Below are 20,010 nucleotides of genomic sequence, written 5' to 3'. Positions count from 1 at the left end.
AGATTTTTAAGCTTTTTTTTTTCAGCTATATTTATGTATTCTATTATTTGACTTTCTTTCCTTATCTGTCTTGAGGTGCATTATCTGCATGTTACAGTATCCTATTAAGGATATTGACTCATCCTACTGGTGATTACTAATGCATTTGGTTCATATTTGTCTACCCTTATTGCACAAGGGGAATTAATACAACTGAGATAATCAATAGAAATGGATTTTGGAGAACAAACTCTGCTGAAGTTAATGTTTTGGTACTGGTTCTCAATGAATGCTCTACAGTTTTGATTTTTCTAAAACAGAGTTGAAGAAGTCTTGTTTTAAGGTTCACATATGTATTTTTTTCCTAAGTTTATCACATTTTGATATATAAGTTGGCCAGTTTTTGCAAACTGCACAGTATAGTGTGCTTTTTTTTTTCCCTTTAATTCTCAATAGAAGAAATTACCAACAACTAGCTAATTAATATTAGGTAACAACTGGAAAACGAAGGTAAAATGGTGGTTCAATAGAAAACAAATTAATAGGTTACCTTCCTTACAAATACAGTGAAAAATATGTGATTGATTTCTGAGCACTTTATGCTCCTGCTTTGTTGTTCTGCTGTTGACCTTCAAAAATATAGGTAACGTCAGGTAGAAAGGTTAAGTACATGGATATAAACTATCCATGTTGCATTTTTCACTGGAATGACTAATTTAAAGTAGTGAGCTCACACGCTCTGATTCACATTTTGTGACTGCTTGTTTTGGTGAGGATTATCAGCATGGATTTGCAGGACCAGATACTTTGTGAGCTTCTCAGTATGGCTCTGTCATTTTTTGTTGTTTTATCCAACACTGCACAAAATAATTGTAAATAAAAAAAACAAACAGCAAAAGTGATAAAATTGCTGTGTGTGAACGCAAATTGCCAAGAGTATCCTCCTGCTCCTACCTGAAGCATGTTGAAGAAGATGCAGCAAAAGAGATTTATTTCTTTTTAAACAATTTTTTCAGACTTTGGTTTGGCAAAGCTGTAGGGTATTCATATAGGCCAGATTAGTTAAGTGAAATACTTTTTCTTCTTTAGTTTTTCATGAAATGGATTACACAGGCTGTTTCATTCAGTAAATAATGTTTTTGTTTGTTTGCTTTTTTGTTTTGTATTCTTGTTATGTCTGTTAAAGTTGCTGGGTTTTAGGGATATTTCTTTTATATGGTTTTTTGAATCTTTAGCTCTCTGCCTTTTTATGATATAAATGTTAGCATCAGAGACATTTACATTAATAATGATTGATACAAGAAATGGAATTATTATAGTCTCTGTAGTGTATATTATAGTTAACCATATAACTTGTTGGGAAGGAATGTGTTGAACTATTACCTCATCTATCTAAAATGTTTTAAAAAATTTGGAAAATTTTTCTCAAGGGAACAAGCAACTATGTGACAGTGTAATCCAAATAATTAGGCACATTGTTACTCATTGAGCAGCCACATGAACTCACTTGCCTTATATGGAATGATTTCAAGTTGCAATTTAGTAAATATATTTTCCACATATATATTGAAAGTTTTTATGGGAGATTGGGAAAGGTCTTTTCTGTGGTGGTTGGAGGTTTCAGTGTCCTTTCATTTCTATTTTACTTTTGCTGTTGTACAAGTAATTTGAAAATTCTGTTGTCCTATGACAGATATTGCATCTTAAAATGTAACTTACTACAAACTTCTAAAAATCACAAAATCTTCTTAACAATTCTGATGATTTACTGGTTAATGTGGTGTTATCAATATTCTTATTTGAGGCTTACTGTTTTTTTCAAAGCCACTTGTAACCACAAAAGAATCAGACGTGAAGGCAGTATGTTTCATGCATTAAATGTACACACTAAACCTGGAAACGTGCTACATTTCTGAAAAAAAAAAAAAACAGGATACATGTTAGAATCAACAATTTACTAGCTTAATTTTTCTTGTTCATTGATTGCTAAAATAACAGATATATATGCCTGTGAGGCCTTATTGCAATACACACCAGTATGTGATGTTTCAAAGCCTTCAGAGTGTGTTGCATATTCATTTGCATGTTGACAAACAAGCTAAAACTTTCATGCTAAAATCAGCCACAATAAATATTTATCATTTTTGTTGCTGTTGTTTGTTTTGTTTTGTTTCTGTTTTGTGTTGTTTCTGGTGAAACTTTAGATGTTTCCTTTCACTCTTTCTCTTCCCCTGAAATGCCTTGATAGTGGCATGCATTCAGGAAATTTTTGTGAGACTAGGGCTTTTAGCTGTCAATCAATATAGCTCAGAGGATGTCAAGGTCACCGAGAAGAAAAAGGCATCAAATAATAATTAAATGATGTAATTGTCATGACTTGTCTGAATAACAAAGACATGCTGGCTTACATTCTGGAATGCATATTAGAAAAATTTTCAGCTAAAAATGTCTTTTTGTTTCATTGTCAAGAATACTTGAAGAATTTGTATGCGAGTCATTGAAGCATGTTAAACTTCCTTAAAGACACATTGCAGTTCTTACAGGATATTTCCTAATCTCAAATGGTTATATAATTGCTGTAAGTGTAGGATTCCATGTTCTTATTTTTTTGTAATATTTTTTTCTTTTATTTTTAAAGGTGGCTTTGGAGAGCATGGAATGTCAAAAAAACGAGGTGCCCTCTATCAGCTCATAGACAGGATACGAAGATTTGGCTCGGGTATTTTCACTGTTTAAATTAGCAGGTTACCTGACGTGATAATAATTTTTTAAATATATATATATATATTTAATATTTTAAAGCCTCACTGTATTACTATTGGCATAAACAAACTTTAAATAGTACAAGAATAGTAATGAAGAGATTAGCTCTTCATTGTGTTTCTTAGAGGTCCATTTCGAGTATCAGATCTGGAAGCGAAAATATGTATTTTTGCATCTCATATTAAAAATTCCTTAGCTGCTTAGTATATTAATCTTCACATTTATAAGTTTAAATGATATCAATACAATGTCTGCTCAGTACAAGTAGGCTATGCTGCATAGCTGCTAATTTCGTTGTATTTTTTCTGGATCCAGGTGGGGCATTGTGATGGGTCACACAGCATTTGAAGCACTTATGTTGTGTTATGCTGAACAAACACATCATACTTCCGTCAGTATGAATGTAGTTGAATTCAGCATGCGAAGTCAGTGAAATCATTTATACTGGTCAAGTTCATTCACCATATTTGGTGTGAGGAGATGTCAATTTAATGTCATGATACCTCAACCTCAAAAAGGAAAATATGTAAAACTGTAACTGCCTTTGCAGTTGTGTTCTGATATATAAACTTAATTCTTTATATGATATTTTAGTATTGCATAAATGCTTGTCATCTTTTATAAGAATTTGGAAGAAATTTCTTACTACTTGTAGTTCAAAAGAAAATTGATAAGAATTTTAAATCATAAAACATTTATCTTAATGTGTCAGATGACTCAGTAATGATTTTTCTTCTGCTGAAGTTTCTATCTGTGTTGTAAACTGTTGTGAAATTCTCATTTACATACTTATTTAATGCAAGGGTAAGTTATTTGTTTTACCTGTGTGCATGTGTTTTTTTTTTACCCTGCTACTTTCTATATAATTTCTGATATAAATTATATGTTGTGTTAATTGTTATAAAGTTAGACTTTTCTCATGCATGAAGAACTTTCTCCCTATGCTCTATATGCTGTAACTTCTTCCCTTTTTCCTTCGGCTGCTCCCAGCCTTGGAACTATTCCAAGGCACTGTACCTTGATCCTGCCCTGGAGTCCTCCGTGGTCCTTACAGTGCAGCCTGATGTACCCAGTAACACTTAAGTGGAACTGGTATCACAGAGGGAAGGTGTACTGTTTCATGAGGAGCAACAATTCAACCCCACTGAGTAGGGCTTGTTGGCTGCCTTTCAAGTGATCCATTTTAATCAGCTTCCCTCATGTCCATACTGACTTTAAAATTGCTTCAGAAGACATCTATACTTATTAAGGTGTTCAAGTCCTTGTATAGCTATTCTGATCCTCTTCTGTTGTCATTAGAAGTTTCAGATGATTTGAGAAAGATTAACCTGTAATGGGAAGGATGGTGGATAATCTCAAAATAGTACTCATTTTTTTGGTCTTCCAAATTCCAACCATGAGTAATACTTATCGATAGGATTCGAAAAGCTCATTTGTGAAAAATGTGTATGGGCTTCCTGCAGTGTTGTATGGTTATTATAAAACTGGAAGTCACATTTTCATCTGAAAATGTTGTGTCTACTGGTAATAGCCACAGGTAATGGAGATCAGAGGTGGAAATGACCTCTGACTTTTTCCATGTGTTTGCAACCTGCTTTGCAAATAATTTATCTATTTTTTCCTGATAATTCATGATAATAAAAGCCAATCTAATACTTTAAGGACCTCTTCCTGTCCATTGCTCTAAGGCTGGCTATGCTCTTTATTTTTCCAGATCCTGGAATAAAAATGAAAGGGACAGTAAATGTCGTGATTACTTTGGATCTGTTCAAAGCCATTTCTTCCTTGCTGGAAAATTTACTTTTTTTTTTTTAAGGATTTTTCTTTTTTACTAAATGAGAAAATTTGGATGTAATTATGCTGACAATGTGTCTAAATTGATCAGTTTATGTGCACATTGTTACTGTACAAAAAATGAAGATTTAGCCTCTCCATTTCAAGCATTTCCAAGAAATCAGTAACGATAGACCATTGCATAACAGCAGCATCCAAGGACATAGAGAAATAATCTGACTTTGACTTTCTAGGCAACAAAGGTTCCCTTTCTCCCCCTCTCCCCCTCTCCCCCTCTCCCCCTCTCCCCCTCTCCCCCTCTCCCCCTCTCCCCCTCTCCCCCTCTCCCCCTCTCCCCCTCTCCCCCTCTCCCCCTCTCCCCCTCTCCCCCTCTCCCCCTCTCCCCCTCTCCCCCTCTCCCCCTCTCCCCCTCTCCCCCTCTCCCCCTCTCCCCCTCTCCCCCTCTCCCCCTCTCCCCCTCTCCCCCTCTCCCCCTCTCCCCCTCTCCCCCTCTCTCCCTTATTCAGTGTTTTAATTATCATTACAGGCTTTGAGCAAAATAATACATCTAAAGGAAGGACTACTGCAAAATTCTCAGGGAAAAATGAGAAGAACCGATTTCCCAGAGCTGCCACATCACGAACAGAAAGAATATGGCCAGGGGGTGTCATCCCATATGTAATAGGTGGAAATTTCACTGGTAAGCTTTGTTCTTTCTATAAAGAGAAAGAATATGATTTTTTTAAAAAATATATTTTATTTTAAAGGAAGTCATACTATGGAAATCAATAGAAAGATTTCTGTTGGATCAGGCCTGCAGTATGTCTGTTTTGAAAACATTAGTCACACTTAAAAAAAAAAAAAATTATTCCCAAAGGCAAGCTATGTAATAAAACTATACAAGTATGTTATAGAGAGGGAAGGCTGTTTGTCTCTCTAATTTTACATGTTTGTTTTCTAGAGCCTAATTAACAATGTTATGAAAGCTGGTTTTTATATATATATATAAAGTAGGATATTAAGTTTAAGAATAAAACAGATTTAACTGGTGTAACGTATTCTACTAAACTGATTTGACTCAACAAACTGATTCAGATGTGTTTTGTAATTGCTCAGTTTGGTTTTCAGATGGGTACACAAACATTATATATAACAAAAGAAAAGACTGACATCAATACATATAATTCTTAGTAGAAAACTGTAGAAAAAAAATAAAACATTTGCTTTCCCTGAAAAATGTAAATGCATCAGAATCAGTGTGGAGGTAAGAGGTAATATAAAGCAAAAAGAGAGAAAAGGAAAATGGATGAGAAAATATATGCAGTAACATCTTATTATGCACAATAATACAGGAAGCCAAAAGAAACATGCAAGTCCTCATACATTGTATGCATATGTATACAGAGAAACCAGAGACCTTCTTTCCAAACCAACTGCTACAGTAAAATTTTATGTGTGGGTATTTGCACAGTATGTGACCTTTGCTTTAGGATTACCAATTTTTGTAATAATGGTAGTAAACTTAATAAAAAATGTACCTGTAAAACATTTTACCTTTTTCATAATAAAAGATAAATCCTAAAGGTTGTCAAACATCGCTTAAAGATAAAAGAAAAGGGCAACACAGGATGAAATAGCCTTTAACTCTTAGGATCCTGACATGATTTGAACTCACTATTTTTGTAAAATTCTAGATCTTGTTGTCTTTTTTTTTTTTTTTTAATTTAAAACTTTTTCCGAATTTCATTTTCTGAAAGGTCTGAATGTAAAGTGGATATTGATCACTGCTCATTATAAAATTCAGATGCCTTGGTTGGTGTGCCTGTTTATATGGCTTCGGATAAATTGGTCTCCAGGTTTGAAGTCTATAGGAATTTATCAATTCCTTTATCTTTCTGGCTAGATAGATAGGAACTAGGGATTTATTTATTTATTTATTTATTTTTAAATTGTTGTCCACTTGGTAATTTAATGTGGGAAAATTCTCAGTAAATATTATGCTAATGCAGGCATATAAGCAACACTAGATTTCTTCTGTTGTCTTCCTCTGGTGTAACATAGCTGTGCTTTTTATTGCAGATTTTATGTTTTCTAGAGTGTTTCAGGCAGTAGCGTTCCCCTTGCAGGCAGATATGTTATGGCAAACTGGTGGTCCGAATATCCCTTTAATTGGAGGTTGGCAGTATATGGGACTGCTGGGACACACAACTTATGATCTAGTAACTCCCTGCAGGCTTATATTCTTAATATTAAAATCTGGTTTTAAGGAACAAGAAGCAGTTAGAAAAATGTCTTATTTCATGTCATGCCATTCTTTCAGGTACCCAGCGTGCCATGTTCAAACAGGCTATGCGGCACTGGGAGAAGTACACGTGTGTTACATTTATTGAACGAAGTGATGAAGAAAGTTATATTGTATTTACATATAGGCCATGTGGGTAAGTGCATATGCACGTTAACCAATACACTTTCGGTGTTTGGCCATGTTTCTCAGCTTTGCATTTATAAGTGAATATATATACTTCACAGGAAAGTGAATAGACAAGTTACTGCGTTTAAATGATATATTTGTTCTGTGTGGCTGTAGATTAATTGAAAGCAGTTACTGTAGCTTTTTGAAGTTATGCCTTTCAGATATTTTTAGATAAAACTATCTTGCTAGCTATATGTAGAAGAGATTTTTGTTTGGCTTTCCATCATACTTTTTTCATATCTTGTTCTAAAGTTGTTTCAGGCTTATTGTTTATTTCTTTGTTTATTTGTAGCTTTTCTGCATATCACATGTTCACTGATGAATTAACTATGAACATTTATTACTTTTTCTTTTTCCAGCTTAATTGTACTTAATTGTAATTTTAACTCTTCTGTTGTATTGACCGTCCTTGCCCAGATTTGTTCAATCCATACATTCATGACCTTTTTGCACATTCCTTCTTCTGTGTCATTGGTGTGTAAAAACGAACAAACCATGTTATATCATTCATTAGTGTAGCTTTGCAGCAATCAGTGCTTTCCATCTTCCAATATTGCTGCTCACAAATGCCTAAGTCAACTCTATTTGTTTATTGCACTCAGAAATCTTAAATTAATACAGTGGTCAGTGAGCTGCCCGTAGGCACCATTTTTGTTTTTCAAGTTTCCCAAACTCACTACCTGGGGAAATAAAATATTTCTGATAGTCAACTTGTGTTCGGGATGTAGGCTCCAAAGTGAACAGCTGTCTACCTTGCTGACTTTGTGATCAATGAGCACTTTGCCTGCCTACTTTCTAATTTTTATGGTATAAGGTCATAAAAAAAAGTTTTGAGGTCTCCTTACATTGCAGGTATGATCCTGAATGTGCTTTATTATAGCCCATAAGATTACATGTAGACTTGTCTGCTTAAAACACCCCTGACATTTTTCTTAAGGCGCAGAACAACGTAATAAAATCCACCCCTAGGCTTTTTTTTTTTTTTTTTTTTTGAGAAAGACATCACCTTTGCCTTGGCAGGTCTCTGAGCCGTAGACCTTTGCAATCAGGGAGCATACTCTGGGAGAGTGCTTGTGAACTTGCTTTTCATGTTCTTGTACTCACATAGGGCTGCTGTAGACCCCTGTTACAAACAGTGCCAAATTAAATGGTCTTCTGTTCTCAACTAGCATGTCTATTCTTCCTTAGTTAACAATGCAACTCGTAAGATAAATTTTGGGGATACTGACATATGGCTGGAAGAGAAATGCGAAGCAAAGAATAATAATGAAGGTCGCCTACTCTTGGAGATGTAGAAAGTAATGTGAATTTAAACAGAAGAGTGTGAGAGATAAATGGTCACAGACACTTTAGGAAGAGAAGTATGGGGATATCTACAGAGACCCCAGTGTCATGAAAAGAAAATTCCACAGCTTCAAAGTGTCCAGAGCCAAACTGCAGAAAACCTCCACATCCAAAGCGCTGTCCCTTAGGTTGGCTGATGCTTCACGAGATCAAGTCACTTCAGGGTGAAGGCTGGATTATAACCGATTTAAAATAGAAGGTTGGAATATACTCAGCATCTACTTTCAAAGTTGCCATTATCCTTTACAGTTAATGGTGTTTTAATGGTGGATACTTCACAAATAACAAAAACCTGATGAAGGCTGTAAACATTTTAGTATTAAGAACAAGGGAAAGTGTGGCTGTGAGCAGTCTGCCAGTGATGAAAAAGCCAGGCTAAGCAGAATGGGCAGTTGAATGACTTTCTTGGGCTCTGAATCCATAAGCCATTTTAGGAAGTGCCAGATAAATAAGAGCATATCTTCTCTGGGTGAATGGGAACTACTACGCACTCACCAGTTGTATACAATGCTGATGCAGGATTTTCCATGGAAATAGCACAGACAAAAGTGACACCAAACCATCTGCAAACACTTTCTGCCACATGGCTAGTCACACTGAAATTAATCTCGGTTCTTTCCCATAGGACCCTGCTGTGTTGGTTTGTTAGCACATTGTGTCATTATTGTTTGCAGTACCATGACAGTTAACATTCACAGATGAGGGAAACTTTATTGTACTTAGCACTGTCCGAAATAAAAACTAAATGATAAACCCTGCCACAAAGAGCACCTAGTCAAAACATAACACATTTAATGAAACACAAAGTGGATACAGCCATATATACGGAAATTCAGGTGGCAGTATCTGCAGACGTCTCATATGACAGTATTAGCACACTAGCAAGTGAAGTGTTATTAAGCTTGTGTAAACATTAAGGTTATTTTGAAGGAGTATAATGCTCCTTCTTGCAGCAGTTCATGGGAAGCTCTTCCTAGAGGTCAGTGATGAAAAAAGCATATTTGAAATATAGCAGCTGGTTATCAGAGATAGCAACATGAGCTCACTACAGTTGAGAATTTGCATATCAACAATGGACGAGAGAAAAGTCTAGATTATCATAGACCCTTAGGACTGCAAAGGCTCTCAGATGGACGCCCAAGTATCCTTAAGATGGAAGTAGCTATACCTATGACATTGCTGATATATGCTTGTCTAACTTGTTTCAAAAAACCTGCAGAGTAAATACTTCACAGCCTGTTCAGAAATATATTGCTACAAGTATCCTTAATAAAAGAAATTTAGGAAGTTGGGGGCAGTATTTTTGTACTGGGTATGGCTGGGATGGAGTTGACTTTCCCTGCAGCAGCCCATACAGTGCTGTGCTCTGTACTTGTAGCTAGAACGGCATTGGTATCACACCAGTGCTTTGTCTATTGCTGAGCAATACTGACACAGCATCAGGACTTCCTCCAACCCCCTCAAGAGCCAGCAGGGTAGGGGTGGGCAAGAGATGGGGAGAGGGACATCATTAGGGCAGCTGACCTAAACCATCCAAAGGGATATTCTGTACCATATGATGTCACACTCAGAAATAAAAGGTGGGAAAGGGGAAGGAGAGGGAGGGCTCTCGTTATGAAAACTTCCATCCTCCCAAACCACCGCTATGTGTATTGAGACCCTGATTCCCAGGATGTGGCCAAACATCACTCGTTGCTGGGAATTAGAGAGTAATTTCTTTTCTCTCTTTGTGCTTCCACATGGCCTTTGCTTGTTTATTTTTTCCCCTCTTCCTTTTCCCTTTAATTAAGGGAAATTAATTAAAGGGAACCTTTTTGTAATTACTGATAGTTGTATCCATTAGCTGCAGATATGAAAATAAGAATACTGTATTAAGTGATTAGTGTTGGTGATTCTTCTACCAAGGCAGTGTATATTGGAGTTAATATATCTTAAATCAACTTTTATGCAGCTAGCTGATTAGGGGCAGGTAAAACTCTATACAGTAAACAGGTTCAAAATACTCTTTGTTCACTACTTCTTCTCAATGCTTATGTTTCCTCCTATCAGATAGAAAGTGCCTGAAGACACAGTCAGTGTATTTATCTGTTTGCAAAGCTATGATAAAGGGGTCAGCAAAGTGGAATGGCCTCTAGTCAGATGCTCTTAATTATTTCTAAGTAAAAGATCAAGCTTCTTTTTATATAGCGAGACAGAAAAAGAACAATTAGTCATATTGCTCTGGTATTTCAGCATGCCTTTGATCTGACTTTGTGGTAATTTTTGTTCTCTACCAAAAGACTTAAGTACTTCTTATGACAAACTTTAGATGACTTATTACAATCACTGCTGTATCCTCCTGTTTGGGTATTTGCAAAGCTGTCTGAGATTCCAAAAAATCAAATCTCTTTCATGTGCTTCTCCAGACATTGTAGGCTGAACAGCTTCTGAATGTTTAAACGTTTTTTGAAGTTGCAAGTATATTAAATAGACATTACAGGCAAGTTCTTAAAGCTGGTGAAATAGATATATTCATTGTCCAAGGTATACTTCTGCAGCATTCTTTAGCTTGAAGAAGGATTACCTGTTCTAAAAGGTGCACAATCACTTTTATGGAATGAGAAGAAAGAGTTCTACTAAATAATCTTTGGCATTAGGGCTGGTTCATGCTCTCCAGTGGTTATTAACTCTAGCAGCTGGCACTCTTCCTGCCCACAGTAGTCAACACAGCTTCTCTGCAGGTAGTGGCATGGTTTGCAGGTTGGCTGATAGTTACCAATTCAGCTGCCATGGCCCATTAACATAAACTGAAACGAGGGGTTAATACATTGGGATGGGAAACTGTTAACTGAGGAATGGACTCAACTGGCTGTTTGTAATACTGGCACAGTTGTCTCCATTGAGCAGATGAAGAAGCAGTAGCCACCTCTGCTTTCATACAGATCCTCTCAGGACAGTGAATTAGAACATTTAGTAACATGCACTGTATTGATCCCTGACATCAAGCTGGGTCATAGCCAATATCTACTTTGGAATGAGTTATTTTGTGATTGATAGAGCTATTCTTTTTCACCAAGAAAAATCATCTACTTCTTGAGTGAGTGAGATTTTGTTCATAAATTTTGTGAACTACTTTTGCTTTGTGTAACATGTAGGTGATGATATGCTGTCCCAGTATGATTATGAAGTTCTCCAGTTTTTAATCCACATCTTCATGCAGTCAGTGTCATGGCAAGCTGACCTTGTGGTCTGCAAGTAATTTTACATTGTTACATCCTGAAGATAGTAATAATGCAGCTTTTTTAAAAAGAATGTGCAACGTGATCCCACCTGATTCTTTCTTCCTTTATATTGATTTAAGAGCATTTTGACAGTAGCTATGAAATACTATTACTTGTAAGAATGTATTGTTCCAGTCATTTAACTTTCTCTCTGCCATTTGTTTCTCTTTGCTCACCATCATTGATCAGCTAGACTGATTAAATGGAATTAGAGATTCATAAATAGTTACTGTCTCCAACTACTGTCTGGTGCAATAAAGATTAAAGAGATTAGGAGCTTTAAAGTCTGCCAGTTGACTTAATTTAATGAGCATGACAAGTGCTCATAAAGCACAGAAAAGTCTTGGCCTTTTGCCAAACACACCTGGGGTCAAACCCAAGATATTGCAAATTAATTTCTTTCATAGATATATTTACTTTTTTTCTTACCCTTTATCTCAGTGCAGTGATTAGAATCTTGTGGCTTAATAGGATGAATCTGATGTGCTTGACATGGTACTCAGCCCAACAAATCTTCATGACCTCTTATGAGTGTGTACTGATACTTTATTTTAAGCCTCAGTATTCTAATTTTTGTTGGAATGTAAAAAAAAAAAATCTCAACTTTTTTATATTTTCTGAGAATAACTTGAAATCTGTTAAGTAAGCATTCTAAGGAAATTGCTATATGCAAATGACTTTAAAATATTCTTTCTAAATGTAAATATTTTATAGTTTCCTTTCAAATGCAAATACATGGAAACATACATATACATGTTCTATATGTGGGCATATATGTCTGAGTATTTAGGACAAGAAGGGGCAGGCCAGCATTAAAACAATTCAAAATGTGCTGGGCCTTAGGTGTTCAGTGTCAGAACACTTTCTTCTAAATGTCCTGTATCCTAAAGGAATATCCAGTGAAAGGCTGCAGCCACCCATGGGAGCTGATTGATCAGAGAAGCTGTGCTGTTTCTGTCCTTGGAGGTTTTCAAGAGTCAACTGGCTAAAGATCTGACCAACTGTGGAATGGCTTGTATTATCTGACCTGCTTTGAGCAGGAGCTTGAACTAAAGACCTGCAGAGGTCCCTTCCGACCTGAATTAAGCAAGAATTAGTAGAATTCTATCCAAATTGTATATTTTATCCCAATTTAGAATTTTCATAGATTGCAGGCATTTTATGCTTTTCTATATGTAAAGCAACCATCAAGCATTGTCAGTTCATTTTCTCTCTTTGCCCAAGACCCATATAGCATAATTACCATAATGATGTGCATGACCTAAACAAAGGTAGGGAGCCTTAACTCATTAATTTCAATTAATAAGGAAATAGTAGAATGCTCTCACAGAATGTGGATTACTTCCTCTGATTGATTTTTGTTTTCTACCATGGCTTCCTGTAGACTGCCAAGGCAAATCCCATATTGTAGTCCTTACTTTCAAGGCATTCAAAGCTAAGGATCAATGTTTTCTAGAAAGATTTGAAGTCTAAGGCCTAAGACTGACAGATTAATTTGGTGTACATCCAGTAACTGCCTATGGCAATGAATTGGGAATTTGGTACTGAGGACAGAAGTTCTTTAATGTCCTTTTAAATGAATGAAGTTTTCTGAGAATGAAGTTACTGCACATCTTGCTACCTTTGACTCAGAATGCAAACTGTGTCCTCCAGCATTCCCTCTGTAATAGGATGGGACAGTAAATAACACTGTGTAAAAGAGTTAAAAACAACAAATTTCTTCTAGGATCTAAAGCTTGTCCGGAGTGAATAAGAGAGAGTATGAACTTTGGTAATTTCCTTATTCTAATAGAAAGCTATTCAAGTAAGTTGAGTGACTAGTAAAAGATAAAACCCCAGGTAATAACAACATTGAAAATATTGTCGTGCTTTAATTATGTTTACTTATTCACTCGTAGCCATAATATTTATTCTGCAAACATGGAGTCTGAAAAATATGTTAAGCAGAACCATGTCAGCATATAAGGTACAAAGGTGAAATCCACTGTGGAGTCATGAGATAAAACAGTATGATTGCTCTAGCTTTTTATTTTAGTCTTATTTCTGCTCTTTGTTGCTCAATTTTATCACCTATTCTGTATTTTTAGTGCATATTTTCAGGTAGTATTTCCACTGTCATTATTTATATCAGCACTAATAATAGTATTTCTATATCAAATATTGTACATACTCATTTTGGATTAATACAGTTTATATAGATTATGGAAATACAGGCACTGGTGTTTTTTATTTAATTTTGCTTTGGTGTGGAGGGGTAGCACATAAGCTGCAATATTGACAGTGGCACAGAACTATAGCAGGGAGTCTACCTTGCTATTGTTTTTATGTATGTGCCTTGAAGAGAGCTGTCAGGGAAGTCATTAGAAGGCACTGTAAGAAATTAATTAAAGTTTAAAAAACATGATATTGCACAACCAGAGCTGAAGCATTAAGCCTAATTCTGTACTCAGACCAAAGAAAATGGTTATTTACACCTGTCCTTGGAGCTACCTAAACCAGGAAATAAAAGGTTGTTATATATTTTATACATATTATCTATTCTTTATATACGATGAGGGTAGGAATGTATGAAAACCAGTCAGCATAACAAGGAATTATTATAATGTGAAAATCAGTTTTCCCCAACAGTATTTTAAAGACAGTTTCAAAATTCTTGATACAACCCTCTGAGGCTGTTATAATAACATATTTTATATAAAATAGATGTTGTGGCCTTTATAATTTTAAGGTATTACTATCATTTTTTTTTTTTTAAATCTATTCTTCATTTTAACAAAAACTACAAAAACAGTGTATGCTTACTAAGGACAGGTATTGTCAACTAAAATGTCATGTCTGTATTCCTCTAATGTTCATATTAGGTTGTTTTAGAAATCTAGCTATATTAGACAAAAAAACAAAACAACAACAATCAAGGCTGACTTACCAGCCAACTAACTGTAGTGAAAACTTTCTGCCACCACAAAACCTGAAAGGAAAAAGAAGCACATGTTCAAATCTGTAGAATTAAATATGCTATTGGTATTGCTCCCATAGCTGCCCTTCCTTTATTGCCCACAGAGGTATATGAAGGATAGGATCATGCTCCATGCTAGCATTGACCTCCTCAAGAACCAAATACTACATAAAAGTTGCATCAGATGTATATATATTTTTTTAAGTGGGAGGAAGTGGAGGTGAACTTTTGCTCAGCACAATTCTGTTCCACCTGACAGACTGCAGAATTACAGAGAAGGGATGGGAAATCAGACTCTTCTTAAGGATTATAATGTTGAAATACTTAAGATTTTCAGAAGTGAAAGAGAATTACAATTTCAGATTGTTAAATTTCAGATTGTCTTCCATTTCTTCAGTATTTGTTTTACTCTCGATTCTCTGATTTGCTGGCATAGTCAGCAGACTTCTTTTCTAATGAAAAAGGAAGCAAATTTCTCAGTTAAATGTTGACAGTATGAATGCTGAAAAGGGGATCTTTGTTCCTTAAGTTTGCACTGGAATCATGAAAGTACAGCAGAAGAGGAATGAAACATTGGAGTAGTTGTGAAGCATTTTTTTTTTCCCTTGTGAAAATTAATTTTGATGATTAAGGTTCCTAAAGGTTCATATTGCAAGAAAACAGGAGTAGGAGAAGAAATGGTTTGCTAATATTCAGAGCATTCAACCTCCTGGTACAGAGTTGCTACAGTTAACGTTGTACATCACCCATAGCCAGAGGAACAGAAAATGTGGAGAGGTTGCTGAGTGGCACACCAGGATTTAATATCTCTTCCTACTGTATTTTCAACTGCATGCTAACGTACGTGAACTGAGTTGTTTAACAGACTACTGTTTCACTTGTATCATTTTATAAACAGAATTAATAAAGTAGGGTGACTTTTCTGATCAAAATAAAGCAAACTTATCAGACCTGAGTGACCAAGACTGGAGAGTGCTGACAAGGTATACAACATAAGTGTGGTGCAGAAGAAACCTTGTGCTTTTTCCACTTCCCTGTGCACGCCTCTGACTGTGCATGGGCAAGAGAGCAGTGGAGTATATAGATGAGATGGTACTTCCAGTGAACTTCATTATTCTTTGTGTGCAAATACATTCCTGTGTCATTCTGAAATACAAGACCGCATGTGACAATTCTGTTGATCACAACTAGCATCTTATGGAAGACCTGGAAGACCCCGAATAAATAAAAATAATAATAAATCATGCACAGGTTTTTTATTAGGAACACTAAATAGTAAGTTGTTCCTGCACTAGTTCTAGAGTTTGAGAGACTGCAGAAACTTCATGGTGTATTGTTCTGCTGATTGTTTTAAAGATAAACATTTTTTTTTCTCACAGATTTTAATTGCATTTCCTAAATGGTTTGTAGAAATACACATGAAAACTTTCATCTGTGTTTGTGTTTTAATTACAGGTGCTGTTCTTATGTGGGTCGAAGGGGAAATGGTCCTCAAGCCATATCTATTGGCAAGAACTGTGATAAATTTGGTATAGTTGTCCATGAACTGGGTCATGTTATAGGTTTTTGGCATGAACATACACGGCCAGACCGAGATGACCATGTCACCATCATTAGAGAAAACATCCAGCCGGGTGAGATATTCTGATAAATATTTTCAAAAAAAAAAAAAAAAAAAAGTCTGCTTTTACTGTTTCCTTTATTTGCTTGAGTTTCTTAAAACTGAGTGCTCCATAACAATATCAAAAATAGGCATTTTTCTGCTATTCCTCTTAGCTAAACTGATCCCAAGCTGAGTTAAAAATGAAATACTGCAACTAAAACCATCTTTTCTAAAGGTCTGGCCAAGTTGCAAGTCATTAAATATTACTGGCTAGAAGGAGAGAAATAGTAATCAGACTCAGAAACTTTGAAGAAAACTGTTACTATTAAAGCCCTTTTAAGTAATTTTTCTGTGGTTGAGAAATGTCTTTGCTTTCATAGTCTTTACTGAATGATAACTAGAAACATGTTGATACCTGTTTATCTGTCCAGAAGATTGAGATTTGGAATGAAAGCTGAACACTGAATCTGTGACAGAGAGGCACTGTTCCCATAGTTTCCAAATTATAGGTTCCCTTCAGAGCTTGCTGCTTTAGCTGGTGGCGTTGGTGTCCTCAAGGCAAGGCATCTGAGGAACCCGAGAGCATGAAACTGACAGTTATCTGTTTGTCAATCTAGATGTTATGCTTGCTCTTGAGTCATGTGGCAAGCTGGAAGGAAGCTAGGCAGGTTTAATTTGCACTGTTCATAATTATACATAGTCTTTTGAAACACTGATTTTTACCTATGGTAATTCTCTGAAGGTTCAAGAAGGTGTGAAGCTGAAGCAAGAAAATGTCCAGTGGTAGCTTGGAGTATTTTTCTGTTCCTATAGAAAATGTTTGAAAACAAAGTAGCTATGAGGTGCAATAGACCTTTAGCCACCTCAGCTAGGACTTGGGAGAAATCTTGCAGCTGATGCAGACTTCTGTGCATCTCCGAAGTTCTGAAAGGCTCCCCACATTCAAGCGTTCCATCTATTCTCTCTCTCACCAACTTGCGTGGATTCTGTTGAGTGCTTATCCCTTAGGTTTTTTCTGTGATGGGGAAAATCCACTGCAGTGTCATCCTTAGCCTCCTGCTCTCTTCTTTCAGTTGTCTCTCCAGCTTCTGGCTGAAACCACTTCTTGTGGTGTGGTATCAGCTTGAGGATCACTAAATGAGAGAAGGAATTCATCACCACAAGGCAGTTGTTTTTTGTCATGTTATGCAAATGAACTTGATTAATAATGCTACTGTAGGGTTTTTCTTTATTATTTATTTAATAATAATAATTAAATATATAAAGTAACATTAATATTTATTTAAATTATTATTCATTGTTTATTATTTATTTATTTATTTATGTAAGATACCAATATGAATTGGATTAAGGGGTGCTTTGCTTCTCTGTATACGTGATTAAGACAAAGAATTCCTGGTCTGAAATTATGAACTAAGTATCGTGCTTTTGTTCTACTTTTGTTAAGTTGTAAGAGGTAGGCTCTTGAAAACGTCACTTTCTAGTACTTGAAATACATGGCTGTTCTGACGGTAGCCTTTGTGGAAGCAAAGTCACGTTAGTACCCAGTCTAGAGAATCTAAAATGAGGAGGGTTCTTCTAGAGTGTTTGCTGTCAAAATGATACCCCCCTCCACCGAAATTAAGAACCAAGCTAGCTAATTTTGTGGATTCTACATAAAGTGCAGCATATAATGTAAGGGCACTTCATTTTTCACTTGGATTAGGTGAATGAGAAGAGCCTTTCGAAGTGTCAATATTCCAGAAGATATGTGTCTGTTCTCTTGGTTAATAAAAGTACACAATTACTCCCAAAAGATTTATGCATGTCAGTGAGTGATCAGGTTAGGATCTTTGATGTTTTTAGTTTCCCGTTTGTTTTTTCATCTTCACAAAAAGAGATATTACAAAGATTCTAATTATCAATCATCTGTAGGTCAAGAATACAACTTCTTGAAGATGGAGCCTGGAGAGGTGAATTCTCTTGGGGAACCGTATGATTTTGACAGCATCATGCACTATGCCAGGAACACCTTCTCAAGGTTGGAGTCTCAGGTTATACCTTTTGACTTTTAATTTTATTCCTCTCTATGAATGCTAAGAAATGTATTTCTTTAAAAAAAAAAACAAAAAAACAACAACACAAACAAAACTATTCTGGAATCAATTAAAATATCCCTTGCTATATAGTATCCTTATAGCAGTCAAAACACAGCTTGTTTATTTTAAGTCTGAATAATTTAATTATATTTTTAAATGCATTTCATTTCTGCACAGTTTCAAAGCAGGCTTTTAATCTTGCTTCAGTTCTTTACATTTTTTTAAGACAAGATAATCTAGAAACATCATTCTTTAGTACTTGCCTTTTTTTGGTAATAGTTTTCTATCCTGGAAAAGGTTGCATTTAGAAAAACCAAACAAATGAAATGCTTAGGCATTTTAAGTATAACATGATCTGCTGAAGAGAAAGTGTCCTTTGCATAACATCTGAGTAACTATGGTTTGTGTGGGTAGAACATGTTATAATATTAGGAAATCTACCATGCAAACCGCAGCCTTTGCGAAGGGCTGTAGCCAACAATTTATACCAGAGGCTGCAGCCTCTTCTGTATTGTTTGTGCAGATTGTCACTGTCATCAGAACCAGATAATGAGGAGTTCTGCTGCTTTTCCTCCAGCCTGTTTTAGGCCAGTCTGTTCTCAACTCACACAGGACTTGCTCTGAAACTCTGTGAATGGGTGTGAAGAGCTGTATAATGAACTGTTCACCTGGGCTAGCTTTGGTCTGGAGAAAAAGTGAAGCAGGAGTCTTTCACCTGGTCTCCTATTATATTTAATATGAAGTTGCAGTCCAGCTAATTACTCTTTACAATTTCCAGAGTAATATAGATTTAAAAAATTCTGGGAGGAAAAAAAAAAAGACCACAACAGCTTGTTTGAAAAGTGATTTTTGTACAATTTCATGAATTTTAATTCAAAAACACTACATTAATAAATATATATATATTGTAAAGCAGCTATAATTTTGTTTGGATAATAAATTATCACTAGGCAATCTGAAACTTAGAAGTAAACTGAAGACCACCAGAAATCTCACCAGCCTTTCTTGCAAGCATAAAACACATTTCTTAAACTTATTGTCTCCAAAAATAGATGGATTATTAAAAGATATCCTACCAAAGAATGTGTTCAGCATATTCATAACTCACCCCGGAAGAGCATGGGAATGAGCCACATGAGGTAGATCTTAGTCATATTGCTTAATCCAGATACAGATTAATTACCTTAAGGAAGAGATTATAAGAACCTATATAAAATGGAGCAATTGAACAAGTTGGAACTCTCCAGAGTCCTAGGGCAATGACAACATCAAGATAATTTGAATTTTGGGCCCTGATCTCACCACTTTACAAGCTGGCAAAAACTGATAGTGCCACGAGTAGGCATGCCCTGCCCCAAGGTGCAAGAGGTTGTTACTTCATGCTATTTAAAAAACAACCATCAAAATCCTGAGGTCATGTATTGATTTGCAGTAAATTATCTTGAAAGCATGAGTTGTACTCAGTGTGGTATATTGCCAGTTGTTTGTTGTTAGACTTTACTCACCTGGTTAAGAAGGATAAGTCACAAAATATCATAAAGTTTTAGTCACACACTATAATATTGTTCACGCTTTATTAAAACTGTTACTAGCTGTTCCTGTATTAAAGTACATAGCAGAATAGTGCTAAGACATCCAAGAGGATTGTTTGAACATTTTTCAAAATAGGAATAGCATCAGTTCATTGTACCAAAACTTGGTGGAAAATAGGATTATAATTTATAGAAAGAAACACTTTTAAAAAAATATTAATGCACCTTATTTCTACAAACTGAATAATA

At 35.6% G+C, this 20,010-nt stretch overlaps 1 protein-coding gene and 1 long non-coding RNA gene across 17 annotated transcripts in view; one reads left to right on the top strand and one right to left on the bottom strand.

The window, feature by feature from the left end:
- The window catches only part of LOC308195045, a 36,523-nt gene extending 21,962 nt beyond the window's left edge, over nucleotides 1-14,561 (bottom strand). Inside the window, exon 1 of the long non-coding RNA XR_013951183.1 lies at nucleotides 14,519-14,561. This is a non-coding gene — a long non-coding RNA (uncharacterized lncRNA). The remainder of the gene's footprint in view (nucleotides 1-14,518) is intronic.
- TLL1 (tolloid like 1) overlaps nucleotides 1-20,010 on the top strand; it is a 160,973-nt gene that overhangs the window by 80,508 nt on the left and 60,455 nt on the right. For 15 of the 16 annotated variants that reach the window (XR_013951146.1, XM_080591748.1, XM_080591737.1 and 12 more), the window contains 5 exons: nucleotides 2,618-2,698; nucleotides 5,063-5,215; nucleotides 6,836-6,953; nucleotides 16,004-16,182; nucleotides 18,066-18,171. Coding sequence is in view for 15 of the 16 variants with exons in the window: in XM_080591741.1 (XP_080447867.1) it covers nucleotides 2,618-2,698; nucleotides 5,063-5,215; nucleotides 6,836-6,953; nucleotides 16,004-16,182; nucleotides 18,066-18,171 (637 nt within the window). In the remaining variant the exon portion in view is untranslated. Of the gene's footprint in view, nucleotides 1-2,617; nucleotides 2,699-5,062; nucleotides 5,216-6,835; nucleotides 6,954-16,003; nucleotides 16,183-18,065; nucleotides 18,185-20,010 lie in introns of those variants that run through there. The other variant, XM_080591740.1, reaches the window with a different exon arrangement.

This window comes from Anser brachyrhynchus (genome assembly GCF_964034855.1).
Source record: "Anser brachyrhynchus genome assembly, chromosome: 4".
NCBI classification, from domain to species: domain Eukaryota; kingdom Metazoa; phylum Chordata; class Aves; order Anseriformes; family Anatidae; genus Anser; species Anser brachyrhynchus.
The sequence above is the reverse complement of the archived record's forward strand: the minus strand, read 5'-3'. Positions and strand labels throughout refer to the sequence as shown.